The following is a 22382-nucleotide window of genomic DNA, read 5'->3' on the forward strand; positions in this document are numbered from 1 at the left end:
TGAGGGTTATTATATATATTGACAGATACGTACATCGGATACATCCTACGTTCTCTCTCTGTCCATTTTATCATTTGTTGAGTTCATTCTGTCAACGCCATCCTCCCTCCGCTCACTCTCTTTCTCAGTTTCTACTGCCGCTACTCCAGCTTGCGATTCAGGGATCTTTTACAGCCAGATTTGTTGGCAATCTTCGCCTAGGTTGCTTCGTTTAGAACTGGTGTGTTTTTGTTGCACGTGCTGTTTGGTAATGCGCGCTGTGGTTTAATTGTTTGGGCGTGGTCTTATTCTTAACAGACATTACAGGTTGATTTTGCTTACAGTTTTTTATTTCAACGATCATTTTCATCAATTTCATCGCCTCGCAAACCCGATGAGTAGATTATCATTAAAATAGTAGGTTTTCTTTCAGTGATAGAATGTGCGGTTTATTAAATATTGGGTAGCCCGTTGCTGACAGCTTATTGTGTTGATAACTTTCAATTGTTAGCACTTGATTAAGTGTGAAATCATATTGTAGACGCAAAACTTGATTCGTGTCTTGTTACGATATGTTAATTTCTTGACTCATTTTACTTAATTTATCTATTTACTTATCCGTTTTAGCGGTAAAGTAAGCCACAATCCGTCCACAAATTAATGTCTAAAAGTCTAAAGATAGGCTTAGGATCTTTATTAAGGACTACCCAGCTTTTTCCGGCCGCTGCTTCGTCTTGTAAATCTACCTAAGTTAGTACCTTATTCACATTGAGACAGTAAGGCTACATGAATATAACGCAGTGTAGGGTTAAGTTGGCAGTTGGTCCCTTACTCTGAACTCTGAAGCTTCATGGTGGTACTCCCGTACTCAGGTTCGAACTCTTTTCTGTCGGCTGAAAATCGGGACTGCTCGACGCTAGCCACTGCATCAGCGAAGCACTGCATATTAGTAATATACAGTAATATACAGTAATATACAGTAATATACAGTAATAGTATTACTTATTAGTTAATTAATTTCAAGTAGTTTCATTTTCACGTGTATAATTGTTTAAGACTGAATATTGGTTTATCAATTGCGATTAATTAGAACTTAATCAGATAAGGTGGTCGTGAAATTGAAACTACTATGCTGGCAATTGTAAAAAACTTATTGGCTCATGAGTTCATGTTTTTCTGCCACGAATTTGGAACCTTATTTCACAATATCATAAACTCTTGACCTTCTTCAAATCTTGTTAATCGAATGGAGTCTCCGAGTAAATAACCTCAGCTCACGATGTATTCTGAACCTTTAAACATAACCCAACTTGTAAGTATGCTCACCAACCCTAGCCCACTTTCGTGATGATAGCATCTCTCGAAACCCTCCAAATAAAACTGAAATCATGCAGCATTGTGTCTCCGAGCCTTTCACTTTGTTCCTGATACGTGCCACTACCTAACCGAGTTTAAGGCTGCGAGTTACGACGACATTGTCAAGTCTGAAACTCGGTCGCAGCGGTCATTGTCACTGCATACTAAACGTCTTATCAATCGTTAAGTTTCTAACACTCCCTTTTATCTCAGTTCAACACTAAATTGCTGTCTGCTAGATTGCCTCTGCCAGGCCCTTGTGTAGTTGTGTCATCGTCACTAGAAACTAGATAGGCACTACGTAATTTAGCAAGCGCGGGGTGTAAACTTGTAATTTCGTTTGATCTCGGTTTTGGGGTTTATAACATGGTCTCACACCAAGTGGTGAAGTCACGGAACGATATAATCGTGCAGTGGACGATACGACCCATCAACCTTGTCACTTACTGTCCATATCAAATATCACGCGGGGGTTTACCCACCAAGTATTACGTGATCTTATCAAATTTGAGTTTCTTTTGGAAGTTTTCTTTTACCTTTTTTAAAGATTATCTCTAACTTGTTGTTGATAGGGTGCCGATAATGGGTTTCGTGACGTTACTACTCTGTCAGATTTTCCTGATTTTCTCGGGAGAATGCGCTTCTTTGGGCAGACTGATAGGTTTGTTTCCATTTTAAATACAAATTTTACTCAAATCGCTTGTTTGATCGGAATTTATTTGTCAGAATATCTAATTAATTAGAAAATTGGCCTAGATCCAACCGTTTTACATTTCATGTTTTTAATTTCATGGTCAATGTGAGATGAAACCCGTCGCATACAATTTACATAAGTGAACTGGTATTAACACTGTTTAAATTGTCGTTATTTCAGATTCAGAACGGCCAGTGGAGCTCTCAAAAGATGCCGAAACCGGGGACTTGCAAGGAACAGATTTCGTCTTCACCGAAATGTCTTCATCTACCCAACCGTCTCGCACAGAGTTCGCGTTCCCCTTAGACAGTCTGCCTGGTGAAGAAGAAGTGTCTTCAACACCCCCTGGAGCTGAAGTGTCTTCAACACCTCCCGGAGCTGAAGTGTCTTCAACGCCTCCTGGAGCTGAAGTGTCTTCAACACCTTCTGGAAGGGACGAAGAAGTTACTTTTTCCAGCACCTCACCACCAAAAGAAGAAGATGTTTCTTCTTCTGAAGCGGGAAGAGTAGAGCCTTCTTCTTCTACTGAAGCAAGAAGAGCCGTGGTAACATCATCAACAACATCGCCCGTTAGAGAAGAGTTCACAACCCAAATCACTGAAAGTGCTGATGAAATTAATACTTCATCCACCACCGGAGGAAGCCGAGAGGTTGTGGTAACATCACCCACCACTGAAGAAAGCCGAGAGATTGTAGTAACTTCAACTACAACTGAAGAAAGTCGAGAGATTGTGGTAACATCACCAACTACAGGTGCTGCACGAAAGGAACTCACCATGCAGGTGACGACCGATGGCCAAAGAGAAAAAATAATGACATCACCGACCACCGAAAACATGAGAGAAAAAGAAAACACTTCACAGACTCATGTTGAAGAAAAGTGGGCATCCGCAATAACATCAACAACCAGTGCAAAAATAGATGTATCTTCGCCCACCGACGAGGAGAACCAGGAAATCACATCTCCCACGACTCCTTTCCAACCTGAAACACCGTCTACACCATCAGTCTCAGTCGAAACAAGTTCAACAGAAAGCGGCAGAGACGCCAAATCAAGCACACCCCAAACAGAAGTGGAATCTGGTGTAAGTTCAACTCCTAACCAGATAGTTACAGCTGATGCTGATTTAACAACAGCTGCCACTGAGAAACCATCAGTGAGCTGCAATGCTACAGCTATTACTTTCGGTTCAACTGAATCCTCCAAAACAGACGTTACAACTGAGTACATTGAGACAGAAGGCTCGACTCTACCTACATCTGGGACAGAAGGCACAACTGATCGCATCGAAATGGAAAGCACAACTGAAACCTCCGAAACAGAAGGCACAACTGATCACATCGAGATAGAAAGCACGACTGAATACATTGAAACAGAAGGCGCAACTGAATACATTGAAACAGAAGGCTCGACTCTCCCAACTAGTGAACTTGTCAGTGAAACCCCAACCGTTTTTATCGGAGATAAAAAGTCTGAACCACCCAAAACGGAATCTATCCCTCTCTCTTCTTCAACCCCTGTTGCTGTTGAAACTAGCAAACTAAGGACCGTGATGACCACCACTCCAACAGCTATACGAACCAAAGACTCTGAAAACGACGTAGAGACTGTATCCGCGACTTCTAAAATCTTCAAGAACCGATCATCAAGAAGTTCGTCAGTAACCGTGATGTCAACCACAGCAAGTGGCGTTGTGACGAGGAAGCAGTTCAAATCAGATGGTGGTTCTATTAGTATTACCACCCAGAACCCTTCCAACACTAGGATTACCATCACCAAAGGAGAGAACGGGACCCGAGTTAAGATAAGGTGAGAGTTAATATGTCGGATTTTTATTTTTTGCCATGAAACTAGTTCTCTATTCCTTGTCTTATTTTTGTTTTATGGCTAAATTTGATTTACTATAACCATCGATCTATTTTTGAATTCTCTGCCATGAAGTGAAAAACCTATTGCTGTGGAACATCATATCAGTACCAATTATCAACAGTTAACACTCTGCTGACATTACCTAACATCTCTAAAACCCCCGCAGGTCCACCAGAGCCACTGGAACCAAACACCGACCCCAATTCACGGACTCAACCACCCCCACCATGTCCTCAACCAAAGAGGTGTTCACTACGGGTACCAGGAGCGCGGTGACAACAGGGGATTACATCACGGAGACTGTGTCGGTTACCCCGACCGAGACTGTGACGGAGTCAGGGACTGTTGCTACTACTGGTAATGGTGTCTCCACTGAGGACCCCTTTACTACCTCTCCTATTCTTACAGGTATTTAATTTTGGGTTGCTGCTAGGTTGGGTGAGGGTTTAATTTATGCTATGCTTTTAAACTGCTGATTTACAATTTTTGCCATAAGAAAATGCTTGTCTATAACCGGAAGGGGTTCCACAAAATCTTGTTAGGCATGATTTTGCGAATGCTTTCATATCTTTCAAACAAAATGTGAGCTAACCCGATTAGATATGAAATATACTTGACGTACTTGCCTAAAATTCCGAATAGCTTACTTAATCTGAAAAGTATTAGTTGCTACTGACAAGTATTAGTTGCTACTGAAAAGTATTAGTTGCTACTGTACTAGTGGCTGTTACTTCCCCCCGTCACTTGAAGAGTATGCCACCACTGAAAAGCAGGGTTTAGTCCAGGCTTTGACTGCTGACACTACCACAGTCCTTAAGTTCCGGCTGTAGAGACTATATAATTATACTACTGGCAAGCAATCGAGGGTGTGGAGCTGCTAATCAGCTAATGCATCTCCCAAAATAGAAATATTTAGTTCACGTAAGGACGGATCAAGGAAATCCCGGAAATATTTGCAGCATGTCGAGAAGTTAGGATTGCAATGCTTTTTTGGGATTGATGTGCTTTTTATCTTAATTATTCTTTTTCAATTTAGCCAAGATAGAGCAGTGTTTACTAACATATTTTTAAACAATTCCAAAGCTTCCAAATCTTGGTAAATGCCAGAGTGCAGAACCTGTAACTCTGCAGCTGCTCTGAGAAATATTGACACGCCCAGACATCAATGTACAGCTTTAAATAATAAATCCTAAAATTGACAACCTCTCCAGTGGTCCAAATACATATTAATAGTACACCTCACTTCCGAGTTAGGGACTTGACATTTCGACTCAACAAGGGAAGCCGTAGTCATGCAGCGTACCGATACATGATCTAACATATCTTCAATCTGGAGTATTCCTGCACTACCAAACTGAACATGAAACTTCACTTAGGCATGATTATTTATTGCTTATTAAATGCTTTATATTGCATTGGTATTCAGCGAAATGTAGTTCGACTATAAGTAAAACACGGTAATGTATGCATACTTTGCTGTACGTTGTATCTCGGAGCCACAAATCTCTAGGCAAGACTTCCAGATTTTAAAATTGCATAAAATATTTTAAACTTTATGACCAAGAGACAGGGCAATTATAGAATTTTACATTGCATCTGTCTTCAAGTTGGCAGATTTTAAAACGTTTGGTTTAACCACGTTGCTCTACGCACTATCTGTGAGCTAGTCTCCAGACACCTAAATATCTGTGCTCCTTTATAAAATATAACGTTACTATGTAGCTCAGTTACATTGTTCAGGTGTCTGAATGCTGCAAATCTATAAAATTTAATGAAATGAAATTTCAAAAAGACATTATATGTGCCACACCCTGTGGCTATGTCAACAATGCACAGTGGGTGTGCATTGCACACTATATCCTACCTGTGTGCTAAATATAGTACGGGCACTTCACAAACATATAATCTGAGCGGCTCCTTTCTCCATACTCAAAAATTCAAAACGAAAACGAAAGACGAGTCAATATGTTGTTGATGATTCTTTTTTTAGTTATTAACAGTCCTTTTAAAATTTGGAATTTTTACGGATTCATATTTTTAAAAACTTATTTATTTTCGTCTTCCACCCAGAGTTTCGGTTTATGTTTACTTTTTTACATTTAAGGTTACCAGTTATCTGACACCATAACCACAATTACAAACAAAATTTACCACGTCATGTTGTTCACTGTATAAAATCAAAAGTCTGGCTCTATAATCAGAATCCCGAATACAACGGTATTATCTTAAAACCACTTCCATTACTCACCACTCCCCCTCCCCAGAGACCAGCAGCCCTCAGGAAGGTAAAACTTACGAAACCTACACCGAGTCCGCTACAACACAAGTGGAGCCAACCCCCACTGCTCTTCAGAGCACTGCGTTCAAGACAGCCGGCACCGGCACTACTGACTACATAACGGTTAGTTATAATAATAATAATAGTTATGTATTTATAAATAGATTTATTGTTTTTTAACAGTTTGGTATTCCTGTTGTATACGATGTTATTTTACTTTAAGTCCTTTGATTGACCATAATTTGATCTGAAATGTTGTTGAAATTAATCATACACTTATATTTATTAAATAATTTGAATCACTGACAAAGTAACGAACTAATTAATAATATTTATTAACTTTTGATTGTGATGCTATTTATTTCATTGAAATACCAGATTCCATGTGAAATTTCAATGACAGGTCATCGAGAGCACGCCTGAAACCGAAACCGAAAGTGAAACCGAAAGTGTGAACGAAAGTGGAACTGAACTCCCAAGCGAAGAAGCGGAGGTAACAAGGGAGCCCGTGATGTTCACAACTGACAGTGTCCCATTGTCAACTGTTTTGGGAGTAATGGATAATTCCACTATGGAACAACATTCCACCGAAAAAGTAACAGAGAAAGCTGAGGAACAAACAGTTGCCGAGACAACCAAAGCCAAGACCACAGAATCAGCGAATGAAATACAGATAACTGAAAGTAAAGATGGATTTAATACCACCCAAAGTAACACCGTTACTGAATTGTTTTCAGTACAGGAAAACAATTCAGTAGCCACAGTCGACAATGCCAGCGAGATGGCTGATCGTTCCGATGCTCCAGTTGTTGTAACTGACGCTCCTGTGGTTGAAACAGATGATCCAGTTGTTGTAACTGACGCTCCTGTGGTTGAAACATTTGCTCCAGTTGTTGTAACTGACGCCAATGTGGTTGAAACAGATGCTCCAGTTGTTGAAACAGATGCTCCAGTTGTTGAAACAGATGCTCCAGTTGTTGAAACAGATGCTCCAGTTGTTGAAACCGAAGCTCCTGTGGTCGACAATGCCAGCGAAATGGCTGAACGTTCCGATGTAACAAGAGTGGAGGAGGTGGAGGAACCTGTTGTAACAGAATCCGTTGACGTTGTAACCGTGATGGAAGAAACTGTGACAGACAGTCCTGAGGTGCCCGTTGTTGTCTCTGAAGCGGCCGTGATTGAAGGAGTGATAACCAATGCTCCCCTAGATGGCGAGTCAACCTATGCATCGACACATATGTCGCATCAACCTACAGTCACGAAGTACGAATACCAGGCTAAATCAAGCCCCATCACAACAGAAACTGCTGCAGAACCGACAAAAGCTCCCGTTCAAACTGAAGTACCAGTTGTTGAAACCGACGCACCAATTGTTGAAACCGAAGCAGCAGTCGTTGAAATTGTAAGAGAAGATACCGAAGTTCCACAAGAGATCACCGAAGCTCCAGCGCCCACAGTTCTTGTTTCTGAAGCAGCTGAACAAACTGAACCCATGGATCCCAAAACATTAACACCATACGTTCGACCCGAAACGGATGCTCCATTTGTAACGGTCGAGGAAACCGAGGCACCAGTGGATGAAACCGATGCTCCAGTTGCTGTAACTGACGCCCCAGTCGTTGAAATTGTAAAGGAAGATACCGAAGTTCCTCAAGAGATCACCGAAGCTCCAGCACCCACAGTTCTTGTGTCTGAAGCAGCTGAACAAACTGAACCCATGGATCCCAAAACATTAACACCATACGTTCGACCCGAAACGGATGCTCCATTTGTAACGGTCGAGGAAACCGAGGCACCAGTGGATGAAACCGATGCTCCTTTAGTTGTAACTGACGCTCCAGTCGTTGAAATTGTAAGAGAAGATACCGAAGTTCCTCAAGAGATCACCGAAGCTCCAGCGCCCACAGTTCTTGTTTCTGAAGCAGCTGAACAAACTGAACCCATGGATCCCAAAACATTAACACCATACGTTCGACCCGAAACGGATGCTCCATTTGTAACGGTCGAGGAAACCGAGGCACCAGTGGATGAAACCGATGCTCCAGTTGCTGTAACTGACGCCCCAGTCGATGAAATTGTAAAGGAAGATACTGAAGTTCCTCAAGAGATCACCGAAGCTCCAGCACCCACAGTTCTTGTTTCTGAAGCAGCTGAACAAACTGAACCCATGGATCCCAAAACATTAACACCATACGTTCGACCCGAAACGGATGCTCCATTTGTAACGGTCGAGGAAACCGAGGCACCAGTGGATGAAACCGATGCTCCAGTTGCTGTAACTGACGCCCCAGTCGTTGAAATTGTAAGAGAAGATACTGAAGTTCCTCAAGAGATCACGGAAGCTCCAGCACCCACAGTTCTTGTTTCTGAAGCAGCTGAACAAACTGAACCCATGGATCCCAAAACATTAACACCATACGTTCGACCCGAAACGGATGCACCATTTGTAACGGTCGAGGAAACCAAGGCACCAGTGGATGAAACCGATGCTCCAGTTGCTGTAACAGATGCTCCAGTTGTTGAAACAGATGCTCCAGTTGTTGAAACAGATGCTCCAGTTGTTATAACTGACGCTCCAGTTGTTGAAACAGATGCTCCAGTTGTTGAAACCGATGCTCCAGTTGCTGTAACAGATGCACCAGTTGTTGAATCTGATGTTCCAGTTGTTGAAACAGATGCTCCAGTTGTTGAAACAGATGCTCCAGTTGTTGAAACAGATGCTCCAGTTGTTGTCACTGACGCTCCTGTGGTTGAAACTGACGCTCCAGTTGTTGTAACTGACGCTCCTGTGGTTGAAACTGACGCTCCAGTTGTTGAAACAGATGCTCCAGTTGTTGAAACAGATGCTCCAGTTGTTGTAACTGACGCTCCAGTTGTTGAAACAGATGCTCCAGTTGTTGAAACAGATGCTCCAGTTGTTATAACTGACGCTCCAGTTGTCGAAACAGATGCTCCAGTTGTTGAAACACATGCTCCAGTTGTTGTAACTGACGCTCCAGTTGTTGAAACGGATGCTCCAGTTGTTGAAACAGATGCTCCAGTTGTTATAACTGACGCTCCAGTTGTTGAAACGGATGCTCCAGTTGTTGAAACAGATGCTCCAGTTGTTATAACTGACGCTCCAGTTGTTGAAACAGATGCTCCAGTTGTTGAAACAGATGCTCCAGTTGTTGTAACTGACGCTCCAGTTGTTGAAACTGACGCTCCAGTTGTTGAAACAGATGCTCCAGTCGTTGAAATCGTTGAAATTGTAAGAGAAGATACCGAAGTTCCTCAAGAGATCACCGAAGCTCCAGCTCCGGTTGTCACAATAAAAGAAGGCCCAGGAGAATTGGCCGTTACTGTAAAGGAAGACCCAGCACCTGATTTTACTTCGGCCGAAACGTTACCTGAACCAAGTGAAAATAATTACGTGGAGGATGATGAGCCTATAAATGAGATTGAGCCGACTAATTCTAATTCTGTTGAGCTGGTTACTGTAAAGCAGGGAAAGTCAACAAGTTCGGGATCGAGACTAAATATCAGTTATATTTTCCATGCGGTACTATTTCTGATGGCTATCAATCTGACGTAATAAAATTGAAGTGAATGCTTTTAAAACTATTAGGATCGATTTAGGATATTTTATGAGTTAAAGCAGATAATGAGATAAAGACAAATTGCTTGAGAGTTGAAGTGGTCTACGTGAGTTTTAGCTGTGGATAAAGACGTTCGATCGGTGTTTTGTGTTGTATCAAAGACCCCAGAAAGACCACTCCTCAGCAAATGTAGCTCCTCGTGCCCCTAATACTTTAATAAGGGCCCCTTATCAGAGTTACGAGTTTTAGAGCCAAATGTTACAAGACAGAATAAAATTTGTACACCAACAAGTTATCTTATAGATTGCGTGGTTTAGGAAGAATATTTGCACGTGACATTTATTTGCACGTGACATTTATTTGCACGTGACATTTATTTGCACGTGACATTTATTTGCACGTGACATTTGCCTGCACGTGACGGCGATTTTCGCATTTGATTGGTAGCTGTTTCAAGTTGTAATCTCTGTTATCAGTCCGAATATCGCCCCCGCCCGTGGTCAAGTTTATGTTGTTTTGCTATCAGTGTTACTTCATTATATCCAGTGATGATATTGATCATACACGCAGGTACTAATGTTACAGGTAGTCACTTCTAAGCGTTATACAACCAAAACATGATCACAAATGAGCGTGCCAGATTCGATTTTACGAAGAATTATTAATAGGATCGTTTCTTGTTAGTGTCTTTTCGTGAATCTCGTTATAAAGACCATTCTTACTGGAGTTAAATGCTTTAATTGAATTAAATTACTTTGCTTATATCAACTAAAGTTCGGTTTAAAGATACGTGCTATATTTTTTTGGCCTTGGGATCGTTCACATATAATTATAGAATAACTTATTCCTAAATTTATAATTTTCCTGGCTTCATTTAGGAGCTCCTCTAAGGCGGCTGCGGGCTTATTCAATAAGCCCGCAGCCGCCTTAGAGGAGCTCCTAAATGAAGCCAGGAAAATTATAAATTTTGGGCTTAGAAAATGGACTCAGGTTCTTAAGGTCGACTTCTGACTTGGGAACTGTCTATCAACACCAAATAAGCTATTTTGCTCGGCCAATATCATATTGCAAGATGTTAAATGCGTCTATCAAAGAATACTAATTGAGAACAACATATTGAATTGTTCACAACTTTTGAAGGGGTATGAGGGTGAACTTATGGAAACAGCTAGGGGACTAAAATTGCAAAAGAAAGTGGCTAACGTAATATGGGAACGATCTCTTGCTAATATTTGTAGCTCAAGCTAGTGCTGACTTAAAATATTTAAGTTGACATTTTTGGGCAAGTTATGAGTTTTGTATTTTTGCATATTTTGTATGGACCGGGTTGGATCTTAAATCTTGAGTTTTTACTGGATGCATATTTATTTTAATTAAGCTTTATATAATGCAATTTAATGCCATATTTTTAAGAAAAGATATTTTTATTTAAAATAAGGCATATGGTTTAAACAATAGTTTTACTTTTAAACATCTTTTTATTCAAATTTTATACCAAAACGGTTGGTATGCGGTTTTATTCGAAAAATATAGAGATTACTTTATAAATAAAATAACCTGTTGCCCGACATCAATTTGTTATTTTAGAGTTGTTGACTTATTATCATTTTAACCTTTACAATTTTGTAAAACAGCAACCTAGATGAATTATAAAACGCATGATGAAGTAAAAACGCGATTTTATTGGTAATTTCTTTTTCGATGCTTTTATAAATATGTAAATATTTTATTTCATAGTTTCTTTCAAATTCCAAAAACGTTTATCATTGGCTATCATTCACTTGGATAACAAAATAATAACATCTAGAAATCTACAAACGGTAGGATCATAGAACATAAAAGCCCAACCGTTAATAAAAATCACAATTCAAAATAGCAAAATATAAAAGAGCGTTAAAGTTTTTTTCCCGCAACTTTTTAAGGTCAATTCACATTTCACAATATTTACAAATCTCAAGCTTATAAAATACCCAGCATTTATTAATAGTTTAGAAAATGCCCATAATTTATTAATAGTCTGACCTAGAAAAAACAAAGCTAATACGTTCATGGTAGGACACAAAAAACCTAAATCATGCTCTCTACGTCTTATTTTGGCCTTACGACGATGAAAATGCCCAGCATACTCGCAAAGACGGACAGTCCTGTAGCAACGATGATTGTTTCCCAGGCAACTACGGTATAAACAAAGTACCATGTCATGGCTGCAAGATTCATAACACACGATAGCACACAGAATATCACCTAGGGGGAGATTGGTGGTTAGGACGATTTATTTAATTAATCAAGCGAGCTGATTCGACGGAAACATTTTTTGATCCTTTAGAATTTAGATCTATACCTATGTTGTTCTTCCGTTTTGTAATTCAGGAAGAAAGCACAACTAAGTTTCCCACTCTTTCCCCAAAAGTACAGCGAAAATTCTGTTATCTTACCTCACTTCACATTTCCTTTCCCCAAATAGAGCTTTACATGTATAATTTAAAAAAGATAAACACCGATTTACCGCGAAACTCGATTTACCGCGGATGTTTCCTTTCTCCCAAACTCGGCGGTAAATCGGGGTTTAACTGTACTAAGCAACCACAAAGTTACCATGGTTACTAGTTACCAGGCAACCACTGTATCTTACCTCACTTCTCTCGTCGAACAATCTGCCGATTATACTGTTGAGAGCAAGATGATTGCCCGCATCGCTAACTCCGTAAGCCAGAGCCACTGCCATCAACATTGCCAACCCTGGTGCCTCAGTGAATTCATCCCCGCTGTTCTGAAAATTTTGTTTTAAGTACGTGGTTAACTTTAAAGTCAACAACTTTTTATTGAGCTTCATAGGTTTCAAGCTTTTTTAGGTTCGGACAGTTCAAAATGTCGCTATAAAAATGATTTTTTCACTAAAGTTTACGTTCACTTAGAAATAATGGCGGATGAAACAAATTTCCACAGAAAACATGATTTTGCTGACAGTAGAGTCAGAGACAGTCAGTCGAAGATAAGCACCAAAGCTTTTATGTTTTCTTTTTAAAAGTATGCGGCTCTCTGTTGACCGTGTCAGCTGGTGAGGTACTGAGGGAATATTTTAAATAACCTCACATAGGTTAGATCACGAAATAGTGTGTTTTCTTGGTGTTAAATCATCGCTGGAGGATAATATGAGATTTGACTGTCGAGCGAAGATTCGACGCCAAGAATACGCGTGAGCATAGCTTCATCTTCTATCTTCTCAGCTTAAAAATAGAAGTACTCAAAGGTTCATCTTTAAGCTCAAGACTCTATCCTTCTCAACAATCTGGACTTATTTATATTTTTTCCATTATTCCAATAAGATCTCATTTTTAATTCTATCATGCATTATTTTTATACATATAAATTTGGATTTGTCTCAATTAAAATGTCTTTTTTTCTTCTAACGCATCAATTTCTTTATGATTCAGCCCTTATTTTTATCATAGCTTGTTAATTAATGTGCATAATTTTACTCTGTATCCCTGTCTCAATTTCTATTCTGTACGTGCTATCACTTTTTAAAGCATTTTTACTCAGATTCTCATGTGTATTTTCCCGGCCTTATCGGTATCTTGATTATGTCTTAATTATGTGCCAGTCCTATGTCTGAGTTCTTATCTGCGTTGTGTCGTGTGAGGGGTCGTTCACATATTAAGTAATTATTTTTTGGAACATTTTTAACCCCCCCCCCCCTCCGTAATCAGTTTTACACACAGCTATTGTGTCAAAATTACACTAGCGAAATCATTCGGAAACCCCGCCCCCCCCCCCCCCCCCCCCCAGCTGATTACGTAATATGTGAACGAGCAATTACCTTTGGTAGAGAAGTACAGGTAAGGAGAAGAGAGATGATCGCCAAACATCCTGCCATGATTGTCACTAGAACGTACCTGCAAAATGAGACTGATTATCTTTAAGGTAAGTAGGGGATTAAGCTAGAAAGCGAAACAGTTTATTATAATAATTTAAATGTTGCAAGTTGCAGCTTGATTTTTGTGTCAACTTTACATGTAGCAATGGGGTCAATTGAACCTAGATTTTATGACTTGAGTATCTGATTCTTAATGCAATTAACATTTCTTTTTACCAATCATGGCCGCGCATGTCATTCATTGATTTTGGTCCACGGTACTTCTTAGGTTTCATGGCTCGCGACTTGAGTACCAATAAAGTTTGCTTCCGTGGCTAAAATGCTTATAATGACACAACTATGTACGAAATGCCCAGAATTCACGGAATTTTTATTAACAGACTTATGGATGTTTGACTGTGCAAGCTGTGGAATTCGTCAAATACCTAATTTAGGAGAATCTTAAGGTCAAACATTTTTCAGTAAGGTTGCTTCTACACCTTTTTGACTGCTCTGATCTGATGGTCAAAGAAATATCGGGAAATCCTAAAAGTATCTGACAAAAATTTTATTCTAGAGGTTTCTTAAAAGCTTAAACATCATGTGGAACTGTCAGAATAGATTCGTTACACAAACCTTTACACCGTATGTGACCTCCAACATTTTGTGATTTCGTGTCACGTACTCTAGTGTACGCTTGTGTCGCCTATTTTTACTGAATAGCAGTTATCAAGATTCGCTAGAAACTGTTAAACTCTCCCAACACAAAATATCACAGCCAGCTCCACTGCAGTACGAACCCGCCGCGGAGGTTGTATTTCATGATAGGCTGGTAGTGGTATTATTGCAATAATGTTTTAACACCGTGAGCTTAGTAAGTTAAAAAATGAGTTTCAATTTCTTCGAAATGTGTTGAAACGTTATAATGTAACGGGAATCTTAATTGTATCGTTTGTTAAGGTAACATAAGTTAACCTAAGTTAATACAGTTATTAAGTTAATAAACTGTATAGAAATTAAAATAACGAATAAACGAACCCGAAAGCGGAAATGATGCGGCCAAGAACCAAAGACCCCAAAAGTTCCCCAACTCCAACCATAATACCAAATAAGGCAATGTGGCTTCCAATCATTGTAGGGATCTGAAACAGTTTTGTAAGTTTTAGATTTGCACCGTGATTCCGCAGTCTGTACTCTATTATCCAAACTGTTCACAGTGATACTGGTTTTAGAATGAATGACAGAAATTTTTATTTGGTGAGGGATGAGAAACGAGTTATGGTGAGGGATGAGAAACGAGTTATGGTGAAGCTCAGCGGATCGATTTTCTCCATTTTCCATGGGCACGTTCGGCGATACATAGAAATACGACTGGACAACAATAATTGTATCATTGGTTTCAATGCCTAAAAGTTTCAAAAGTATAACTGATAGTTTTTCAATTCTAACCACTCTAGACCCCCATCTCAAACAACGACAATTAGTTTTGCTATTATCAAATATTTTCAATATCTCTTAAAACTAAGATATATTAAATGTGAGATATTAAGAATATCTCAGTATTACCTCTACGCAGTACATAGTAAAGTAGAAGCCAGCAGCCAGCATGGAGGGTATCAACCAGACAGTCTGTTTCAGAATCACCAGAGAGAAGGTTTCTTTAATCAAGTTGCCAAATGTCACCGGGTTCAAATCTTCTTTCATCTGTTGGGGTGTTGGAGAAATGTAGTTAGAACAGTAGAAATTTTAGTTAGAAATTTAGAGATTTTAGTAAGAACTTTAGAGATTCTAGATACAACTTTAGAGATTTTAGTTAGAAATTTAGAGATTTTAGTTAGAACTTTAGAGATTTTAGTTAGAAATTTAATTAGAAATTTTAGTTAGAAATTTTAGTTAGAACTTTAGAGATTTTAGTTAGAAATTTAGTTAGAACTTTAAAGATTTTAGTTAGAAATTTAGTTAGAACTTTAGAGATTTTAGTTAGAACTTTAGTTAGTTTACAGTTAGTTGGTACATGGTTAGAACACCATCCTGATTGTAGGGTAACAGGCTACCACCTCGATTTTAGACCCCCGTTTTTAACGAGGTCTAATTATAGGAGTCTGGATTCAAAATTGGAGTTTGAAATATCATGAGATGAATATCGAAGAGTAAAGAGTGTTCATTCTTGCTGGCAGTATTATTTTATGGAGTACACTATTTTCCACCAATGATCAGACAACAGCAAAATGAGAGGCCTAGTGTTAAATAGGGAATCCTAAGAAAAAGTTGTTTCATATGTAAGAAGGGTCGAAATGTGAGTGATATTTGTCTGAGTGACTCCTCTTTTTATGCCAATGTCTATCTCCAGTCCCTCTCTCTCTCTCTCTCAGTACTTACTCCGTCAAGGAGAGGTTTTCTTTCTGTATCAGACGTTCTTGGTGGAGTCCTCAACAGTACGTACATTACTGTTCCTAGCATGTTCAGTCCAAGGAGAATTCCGTATACTGTTACTCTGAAGGATTGTGGGTTATATATCCGCGTTTTTTGGGCAGAAATAGGCCATTACAGTATTACTGCAGGAATCCAACAAAATACGAGTTTGCAGCTCAATATTAATGATCTCCGCTGCTTTTCAGCGTAGAAAAGCTGTAGAAGTTCGACCGTCAAGAAATCGTATTAAATTAATATATCACGTGATTAAATGCCGAACTCTTGTACGTGGTCACTCTGACCACGTACAAGAGTTCGGCATTTAGTCACGTGATATATTAATTTAAATTTTACCACTGGTCACATGTACGCGATATTTTCGCAAAAATATTTCACACTTATTCCAAAAATAAATTCACGAATCCAACAAAAATAAGGAAAAATATTGACCTAAGAAACTTGACCATCAATAAATCTTGTGAAGGTCATGTGACTCTTATAGGTATGTACGTGGTCTCTCTGCTGTACGCGATATTTCAAAAGTTGTATACTAGATGGGTACTAGTTTAACGTGCCACCCATGCACTTAGCCAGACCTGAATTAATGCTGAATGTTTAACACGGGGGCTGACAAATATTGCTCAAAGTAAAAGTCACGTGACTCAATCTCATATAGGTATGTACGTGATTCCACTGCTGTACGCGGTATTTCGCAGAATATCATCTCAGTTCCAAAAGTAGAGGGGTACTAACGTTCTGCAGATTATGCAGTCCCTGTAGTAATTCTAAACATTTAACACGGGTTCAACTCGTGACGAGTTGCACATTTAACACGAGGGTTGGTGATATCAGCAGCAACTTCTTGGAGCGCACTAATTGTATGTAATGTTGACAGGATAGGGGGGTATTACTTCTAGTTCTACCTGCCAACTTCTTACTAAAGGTCCCTAAATATGGTACCAGCAACAAGTGTGTCAACTTCAAGCCTTATGATAATTATAAGCGTGTCAGAAGTCAAGGCTTCGCATTATGGGGTCGCACCACGTCGGGCTTTTATAACTGAGTCTGCTGTCCAGGACGGACAAGTTGTGATCATGTTGTAGTCTGTACTGTTTAGTCTAGACATCACGTGGTAATGAAATAATCCTAGAAGAAATCTTACGTGGTGTTGTCCATAACATTTGTGTCAACTTTAAACCTTATTAAAATAATCACGTACAGTACAAACAAAACTCAAATTATGGGGCAGATGGGACTTCGTAATAGGTTTAAATGAATTTAATATCATGATATAACACTCTCCTCACTCTCCTCACTCTCCTCACTCTTCTCACTCTCCTCACTCTCTTCACTCTCCTCACTCTCTTCACTCTCCTCACTCTCCTCACTCTCCTCACTCTCCTCACTCTCCTCACTCTCCTCACTCTCCTCACTCTCCTCACTCTCCTCACTCTCCTCACTCTCCTCACTCTCCTCACTCTCCTCACTCTCCTCACTCTCCTCACTCTCCTCACTCTCCTCACTCTCCTCACTCTCCTCACTCTCCTCACTCTCCTCACTCTCCTCACTCTCCTCACTCTCCTCACTCTCCTCACTCTCCTCACTCTCCTCACTCTCCTCACTCTCCTCACTCTCCTCACTCTCCTCACTCTCCTCACTCTCCTCACTCTCCTCACTCTCCTCACTCTCCTCACTCTCCTCACTCTCCTCACTCTCCTCACTCTCCTCACTCTCCTCACTCTCCTCACTCTCCTCACTCTCCTCACTCTCCTCACTCTCCTCACTCTCCTCACTCTCCTCACTCTCCTCACTCTCCTCACTCTCCTCACTCTCCTCACTCTCCTCACTCTCCTCACTCTCCTCACTCTCCTCACTCTCCTCACTCTCCTCACTCTCCTCACTCTCCTCACTCTCCTCACTCTCCTCACGTCCAATATTGGCGTTTCTCTTACCGCTAATATAGTAATATGGAAAGAAACTAAAATGATATAAGTCTCACCTGGTCCTTGCATCGTAGTAGTTACCGTACGTCAGACAGTAAACAACAGCGTTACCCCAAATCATGCTGCTCATAAACACTCCCCAGTGGATACTGGAGTTTACACCTGCACAAAATAACTAGTTTATTGGTTGATCACTTTTTGGAAGTTTAAAAATGAACCTTATGTTGGTCTGACACACGTTGCATTTCCCTTTTCGCGTGCACGAAAAGGATATTATAAATCAAGAGGCTCGCATATAATGAACATATTGACATGGGTGCAGAGCTGAGTCTGTACGGAACCTAGTAGTTTCAGTTCCTTGTTTAACTTGCCGTACAGCAAGGAAATCCACTACTTTAGCCCGGCGAGGCACATAGCTCACTCTACAACTCCGTGTCAAATGTTTCATATATACTAGCCAAGTTCACAAGATATATCCTTGTGTTTGAGAAGCGCTCGTTAGAACTGCTTCCTTTCCCTTCAGTATCCCACAGTCTCTCGAGTTTCGTAACTGCCAGAGAGCTCTCTTAAACAATTACTAGACCCGGTGATTATAAATCAAGAGGCTCGCATATAATTAACATATTGACATGGGTGCAGAGTTGAGTCTGTACGGAACCTAGTAGTTTCAGTTCCTTGTTTAACTTGCCGTACAGCAAGGACATCCACTACTTTAGCCCGGCGAGGCACATAGCTCACTCTACAACTCCGTGTCAAATGTTTCATATATACTAGCCAAGTTCACAAGATATATCCTTGTGTTTGAGAAGCGCTCGTTAGAACTGCTTCCTTCCCTTCAGTATCCCACAGTCTCTCGAGTTTCGTAACTGCCAGAGAGCTCTCTTAAACAATTACTAGACCCGGTGATTATAAATCAAGAGGCTTGCATATAATGAACATTATGCAAGATTTAGCAAATGTTGGTTGATGCAACAATTATTTCAACAACAACAAAAAATAACAGAAAGAGGAAAAAGTTGAAAACCACTAACCCATGGCACTGGGAGAGGAGTTCTTCACCAAAAAGTTGAGAGAAGCAGGTCTGACTAGAGCGAGTCCGAATCCAAACACCGACTGAGCTGCGAAGACAACCCCAGGTATGGGAAACATGACGGATATGTAGAACAGCATGCAGCAGATACTGCCTACTATCAGCGAGATTTTAGCTCCGAAGTGCCTGTAATAAGTAATCGAATAAAATTAGTTGATTAGTTAATTAGTTAATTAGTTGATTATTTAAATAGTTAATTAATTAATTAATTAATTAATTAATTAATTAATTAATCAGTCAATTAGCTAATTAGTTAATTGATTAATCAGTTGATTAACGATAAATTTATTGATGTCCATCAACGAGAAAGAGATAACAGATTTACTGTTAATTATCCAACAACAGTGCCCGGGTTCAGGGGTGCCTTACTTTATCATTCTATTTATAATTTTTATAATTAAATAATTGTTTTATTACTTGATGATGAACATGGAGACTGGGGAGGTTAATGCAGCGGTGAGGCAGTGCACGGCCATAGAGTAGAATATTGTTTGTTCCTCTAGTTTCCCTTTTAGTAGAGTCGGCTGAAATGCAGTAAAATTAGTTAGTTTTCAGTTAACAACTCGGTGAGTTGATCGATCAATTAGTTCATTAACTTCATCAATTAGTTCATTAACTTCATCAATTAGTTCATTAACTTCATGAATTAGTTCATTAACTTCATCAATTAGTTCATTAACTTCATCAATTAGTTCATTAACTTCATTAATTAAGTTCAGACTTCTTGAAAACTCACGGCTTGTGAAAATAAAAATTTGCAAAACGAAAAGTGTATTTAAGTAATATAAAATCTAAATTGGTTTAACGAGGTTTACCATGAGCATGGTTCCAGCAAAGAAGCTGGTGTATACCAGCATTGTACCGATAGCATTGATTAACACGTTAATACGCTTCGTTCTAGCACTTAGGCCATCCATTGATGAATACTTGTCTGCGATTGAAATCAGTTAGTTAGTAATATAGGATGAGAGTATTAACTTAGGTTAAAAATATTAATTAGTGGATTTGAAATAACTTCTGAAAGCAGCCAGAAAATGCTATTAAATAGTATTAACCATGGCAGAGAAATACAAGTTTGTTATTAGACTTCTCTCAAGCCTCAAGAGTGATGCTTTAAATTACAAATACTTTAAAAGCAACGAGTACGGCGTAACAAATATTAAATTTAACCATACAAAATTCTAAAGGGAACTTCAGTTAAGTCATAGGCATCCGGTTCGCAGCCAATGTTAATCTTATCTCAAAAAATATCCACCAGATTTGCCGATTTGGCACAATCCCAAAGCCAAATTTTTACCGCTCAAATCAAAATACGTTAAGTTAAGCAAAAGTCAGATTCAAATCAGAACACACTGGTAATTCAGCTAAACAGCTGCAATCAGAACACACTGGTAATTCAGCTAAACAGCTGCAATCAGAACACACTGGTAATTCAGCTAAACAGCTGCAATCAGAACACACTGGTAATTCAGCTAAACAGCTGCAATCACAACAGAAGGTGTTGTGATAGACTGCTTACTAAATAGTGCTGGTCTAGCGCACCGGAAGCAAGCAGGCCCTAGAAATAGCACTTAGGTGTCACAATCACCCCAAGCAAATGCTGTCTTGCAATACTCTAAATAAACCTGATTCATACGGCAGAGTAACTAAGAAATTGGTTGTATGTTGTAGGGAAAACCGGTTTCTTCAAACTGCAACTCAAACCACCAACATACAACCAGCAAGTGACACGGATATTCTTATCTGTAACCATTTGTCTTAATCTTATCTACACTTATCATGACACGAATTGCGGCTTTCATTTGATGCTTACTCAGTGAGAGCAGGTGTAAATTAGGTTTAGACCTGAGCACAGATTAGAAATATGGAATAACCTGTAAAACCGGTTTGACGGTGATCGGGAACATCTGAGATTAGTGACGTTTTAACTTGACGTACCATAACGTCAGAGTGTTGGAGATACGACTGCAAGCACAGGTAGGTGTCAGATTTTATTACGGAAGGTGTTCTCGAAAGATCGTATCAGCTTAAGTTCCTTTCATTTCAGTTGAAGCCGGCATCTTTAAGCTCGTAACTGCACCGTTACCAGTTTTCTTATCAAGAAACTCTGATTGAAAAAATCTGAAACGGGTTGAGCATTTATAATCTCTTTATATTAGAATATTCAGATTTTTTGATAAAGGCCATTAGCAGTTAAAATCTTCACAAAACAAGTACACAATTTGAGGGATGGAGGAAGGGAGGGAGGGAGGGAGGGAGGGAGAGAGGTAGGGAGTGAGGGAGTGAGGGAGGGAGGGAGGGAGGGAGGGAGGGAGAGAGGTAGGGAGTGAGGGAGGGAGGGAGGGAGGGAGGGAGGGAGGGAGGGAGGGAGGGAGGGAGGGAGGGAGGGAGGGAGGGAGGGAGGGAGGGAGGGAGGGAGGGAGGGAGGGAGGGAGGGAGGGAGGGAGGGAGGGAGGGAGGGAGGGAGGGAGGGAGGGAGGGAGGGAGGGAGGGAGGGAGGGAGGGAGGGAGGGAGGGAGGGAGGGAGGGAGGGAGGGAGGGAGGGAGGGAGGGAGGGAGGGAGGGAGGGAGGGAGGGAGGGAGGGAGGGAGGGAGGGAGGGAGGGAGGGAGGGAGGGAGGGAGGGAGGGAGGGAGGGAGGGAGGGAGGGAGGGAGGGAGGGAGGGAGGGAGGGAGGGAGGGAGGGAGGGAGGGAGGGAGGGAGGGAGGGAGGGAGGGAAGGAGGGAGGGAGGGAGGGAGGGAGGGAGGGACGGAGGGAGGGAGGGACGGAGGGAGGGAGGGAGGGACGGAGGGAGGGAGGGAGGGACGGAGGGAGGGAGGGAGGGGTACTTGGTACTGGTAAGTTGTGAACTGGTGTCTCGTCAATGGGAACGCCACTAAGGCTGCGACAACAGGTCAAGATAATAGCTGTAACGGTGTTACCGGGTTTCTGCAAACTTGGCAACTATTGACCTCGGCTTGTCATGCGATGACTAACAAATAATAATCGATGAGATGAACAATATCCTTTTGTCCAACTCACCAGAACAATGCCAACTCCACTAGTAACTGTAAACGCCCCATAATAGTTTTCCATGAGGACCTTGTGGTGAGGTAATTTTAGTGCTGTGTACAATCTGGTACGTGCTCTTGAATGTTCTAGAATTCTAGAACACCCCGTTCAACCCTTTTATATTCAATTTGTATTCTTTTTATTTTGTTCTTGTCCGTTTATAACGTCCCAACCCGATACGCACTACTAGCTTATAGTCTAGTACCAGCTATACGGTTATTATAGTCTAGTACCAGCTATGCGGTTATAATTATAGTCTAGTACCAGCTATACG

The 22382-nt window shown here is 40.4% G+C and overlaps 2 protein-coding genes across 2 annotated transcripts; one reads left to right on the forward strand and one right to left on the reverse strand.

The window, feature by feature from the left end:
- Positions 1-1111: 1111 nt before the first annotated feature.
- On the forward strand, positions 1112-10046 carry LOC134814126 (mucin-2-like). Its single transcript, XM_063822161.1, has 5 exons — positions 1112-1996; positions 2210-3839; positions 4066-4307; positions 6164-6300; positions 6581-10046. The coding sequence occupies exons 1-5, from the start codon at positions 1918-1920 to the stop codon at positions 9749-9751; spliced, it is 5259 nt and encodes a 1752-aa protein (XP_063678231.1). The 5' UTR covers positions 1112-1917; the 3' UTR covers positions 9752-10046.
- Positions 10047-11317: 1271 nt separating this feature from the next.
- Positions 11318-20796, reverse strand: LOC134813703 (UNC93-like protein MFSD11). The gene is made up of 11 exons (XM_063821555.1): positions 20576-20796; positions 19872-19987; positions 19474-19580; positions 18998-19182; positions 18023-18128; positions 15991-16105; positions 15178-15315; positions 14650-14753; positions 13576-13651; positions 12388-12525; positions 11318-11999 (listed from the first exon to the last, which is right to left on the reverse strand). The coding sequence occupies exons 2-11, from the start codon at positions 19971-19973 to the stop codon at positions 11844-11846; spliced, it is 1227 nt and encodes a 408-aa protein (XP_063677625.1). The 5' UTR covers positions 19974-19987; positions 20576-20796; the 3' UTR covers positions 11318-11843.
- Between the last annotated feature and the right edge of the window lie 1586 nt (positions 20797-22382).

This window comes from Bolinopsis microptera, chromosome 4, assembly GCF_026151205.1.
Source record: "Bolinopsis microptera isolate Bmic1 chromosome 4, MBARI_Bmic_1.0, whole genome shotgun sequence".
NCBI classification, from domain to species: domain Eukaryota; kingdom Metazoa; phylum Ctenophora; class Tentaculata; order Lobata; family Bolinopsidae; genus Bolinopsis; species Bolinopsis microptera.

What these genes read in the sequence shown, in the direction of transcription:
- LOC134814126 (XM_063822161.1), top strand. Translation starts at nt 1,918, where the DNA reads ATGGGTTTCGTGACGTTACTACTCTGTCAGATTTTCCTGATTTTCTCG. An exon ending in GGGACCCGAGTTAAGATAAG is followed by an intron (nt 3,840 to 4,065) that starts GTGAGAGTTAAT and finishes AAACCCCCGCAG; the next exon opens with GTCCACCAGAGCCACTGGAA. An exon ending in TACCTCTCCTATTCTTACAG is followed by an intron (nt 4,308 to 6,163) that starts GTATTTAATTTT and finishes CCCCCTCCCCAG; the next exon opens with AGACCAGCAGCCCTCAGGAA.
- LOC134813703 (XM_063821555.1), bottom strand. Translation starts at nt 19,973, where the DNA reads ATGGATGGCCTAAGTGCTAGAACGAAGCGTATTAACGTGTTAATCAAT. An exon ending in TTGCTGGAACCATGCTCATG is followed by an intron (nt 19,581 to 19,871) that starts GTAAACCTCGTT and finishes ACTGCATTTCAG; the next exon opens with CCGACTCTACTAAAAGGGAA. An exon ending in CGCATCATTTCCGCTTTCGG is followed by an intron (nt 13,652 to 14,649) that starts GTTCGTTTATTC and finishes CTCATTTTGCAG; the next exon opens with GTACGTTCTAGTGACAATCA.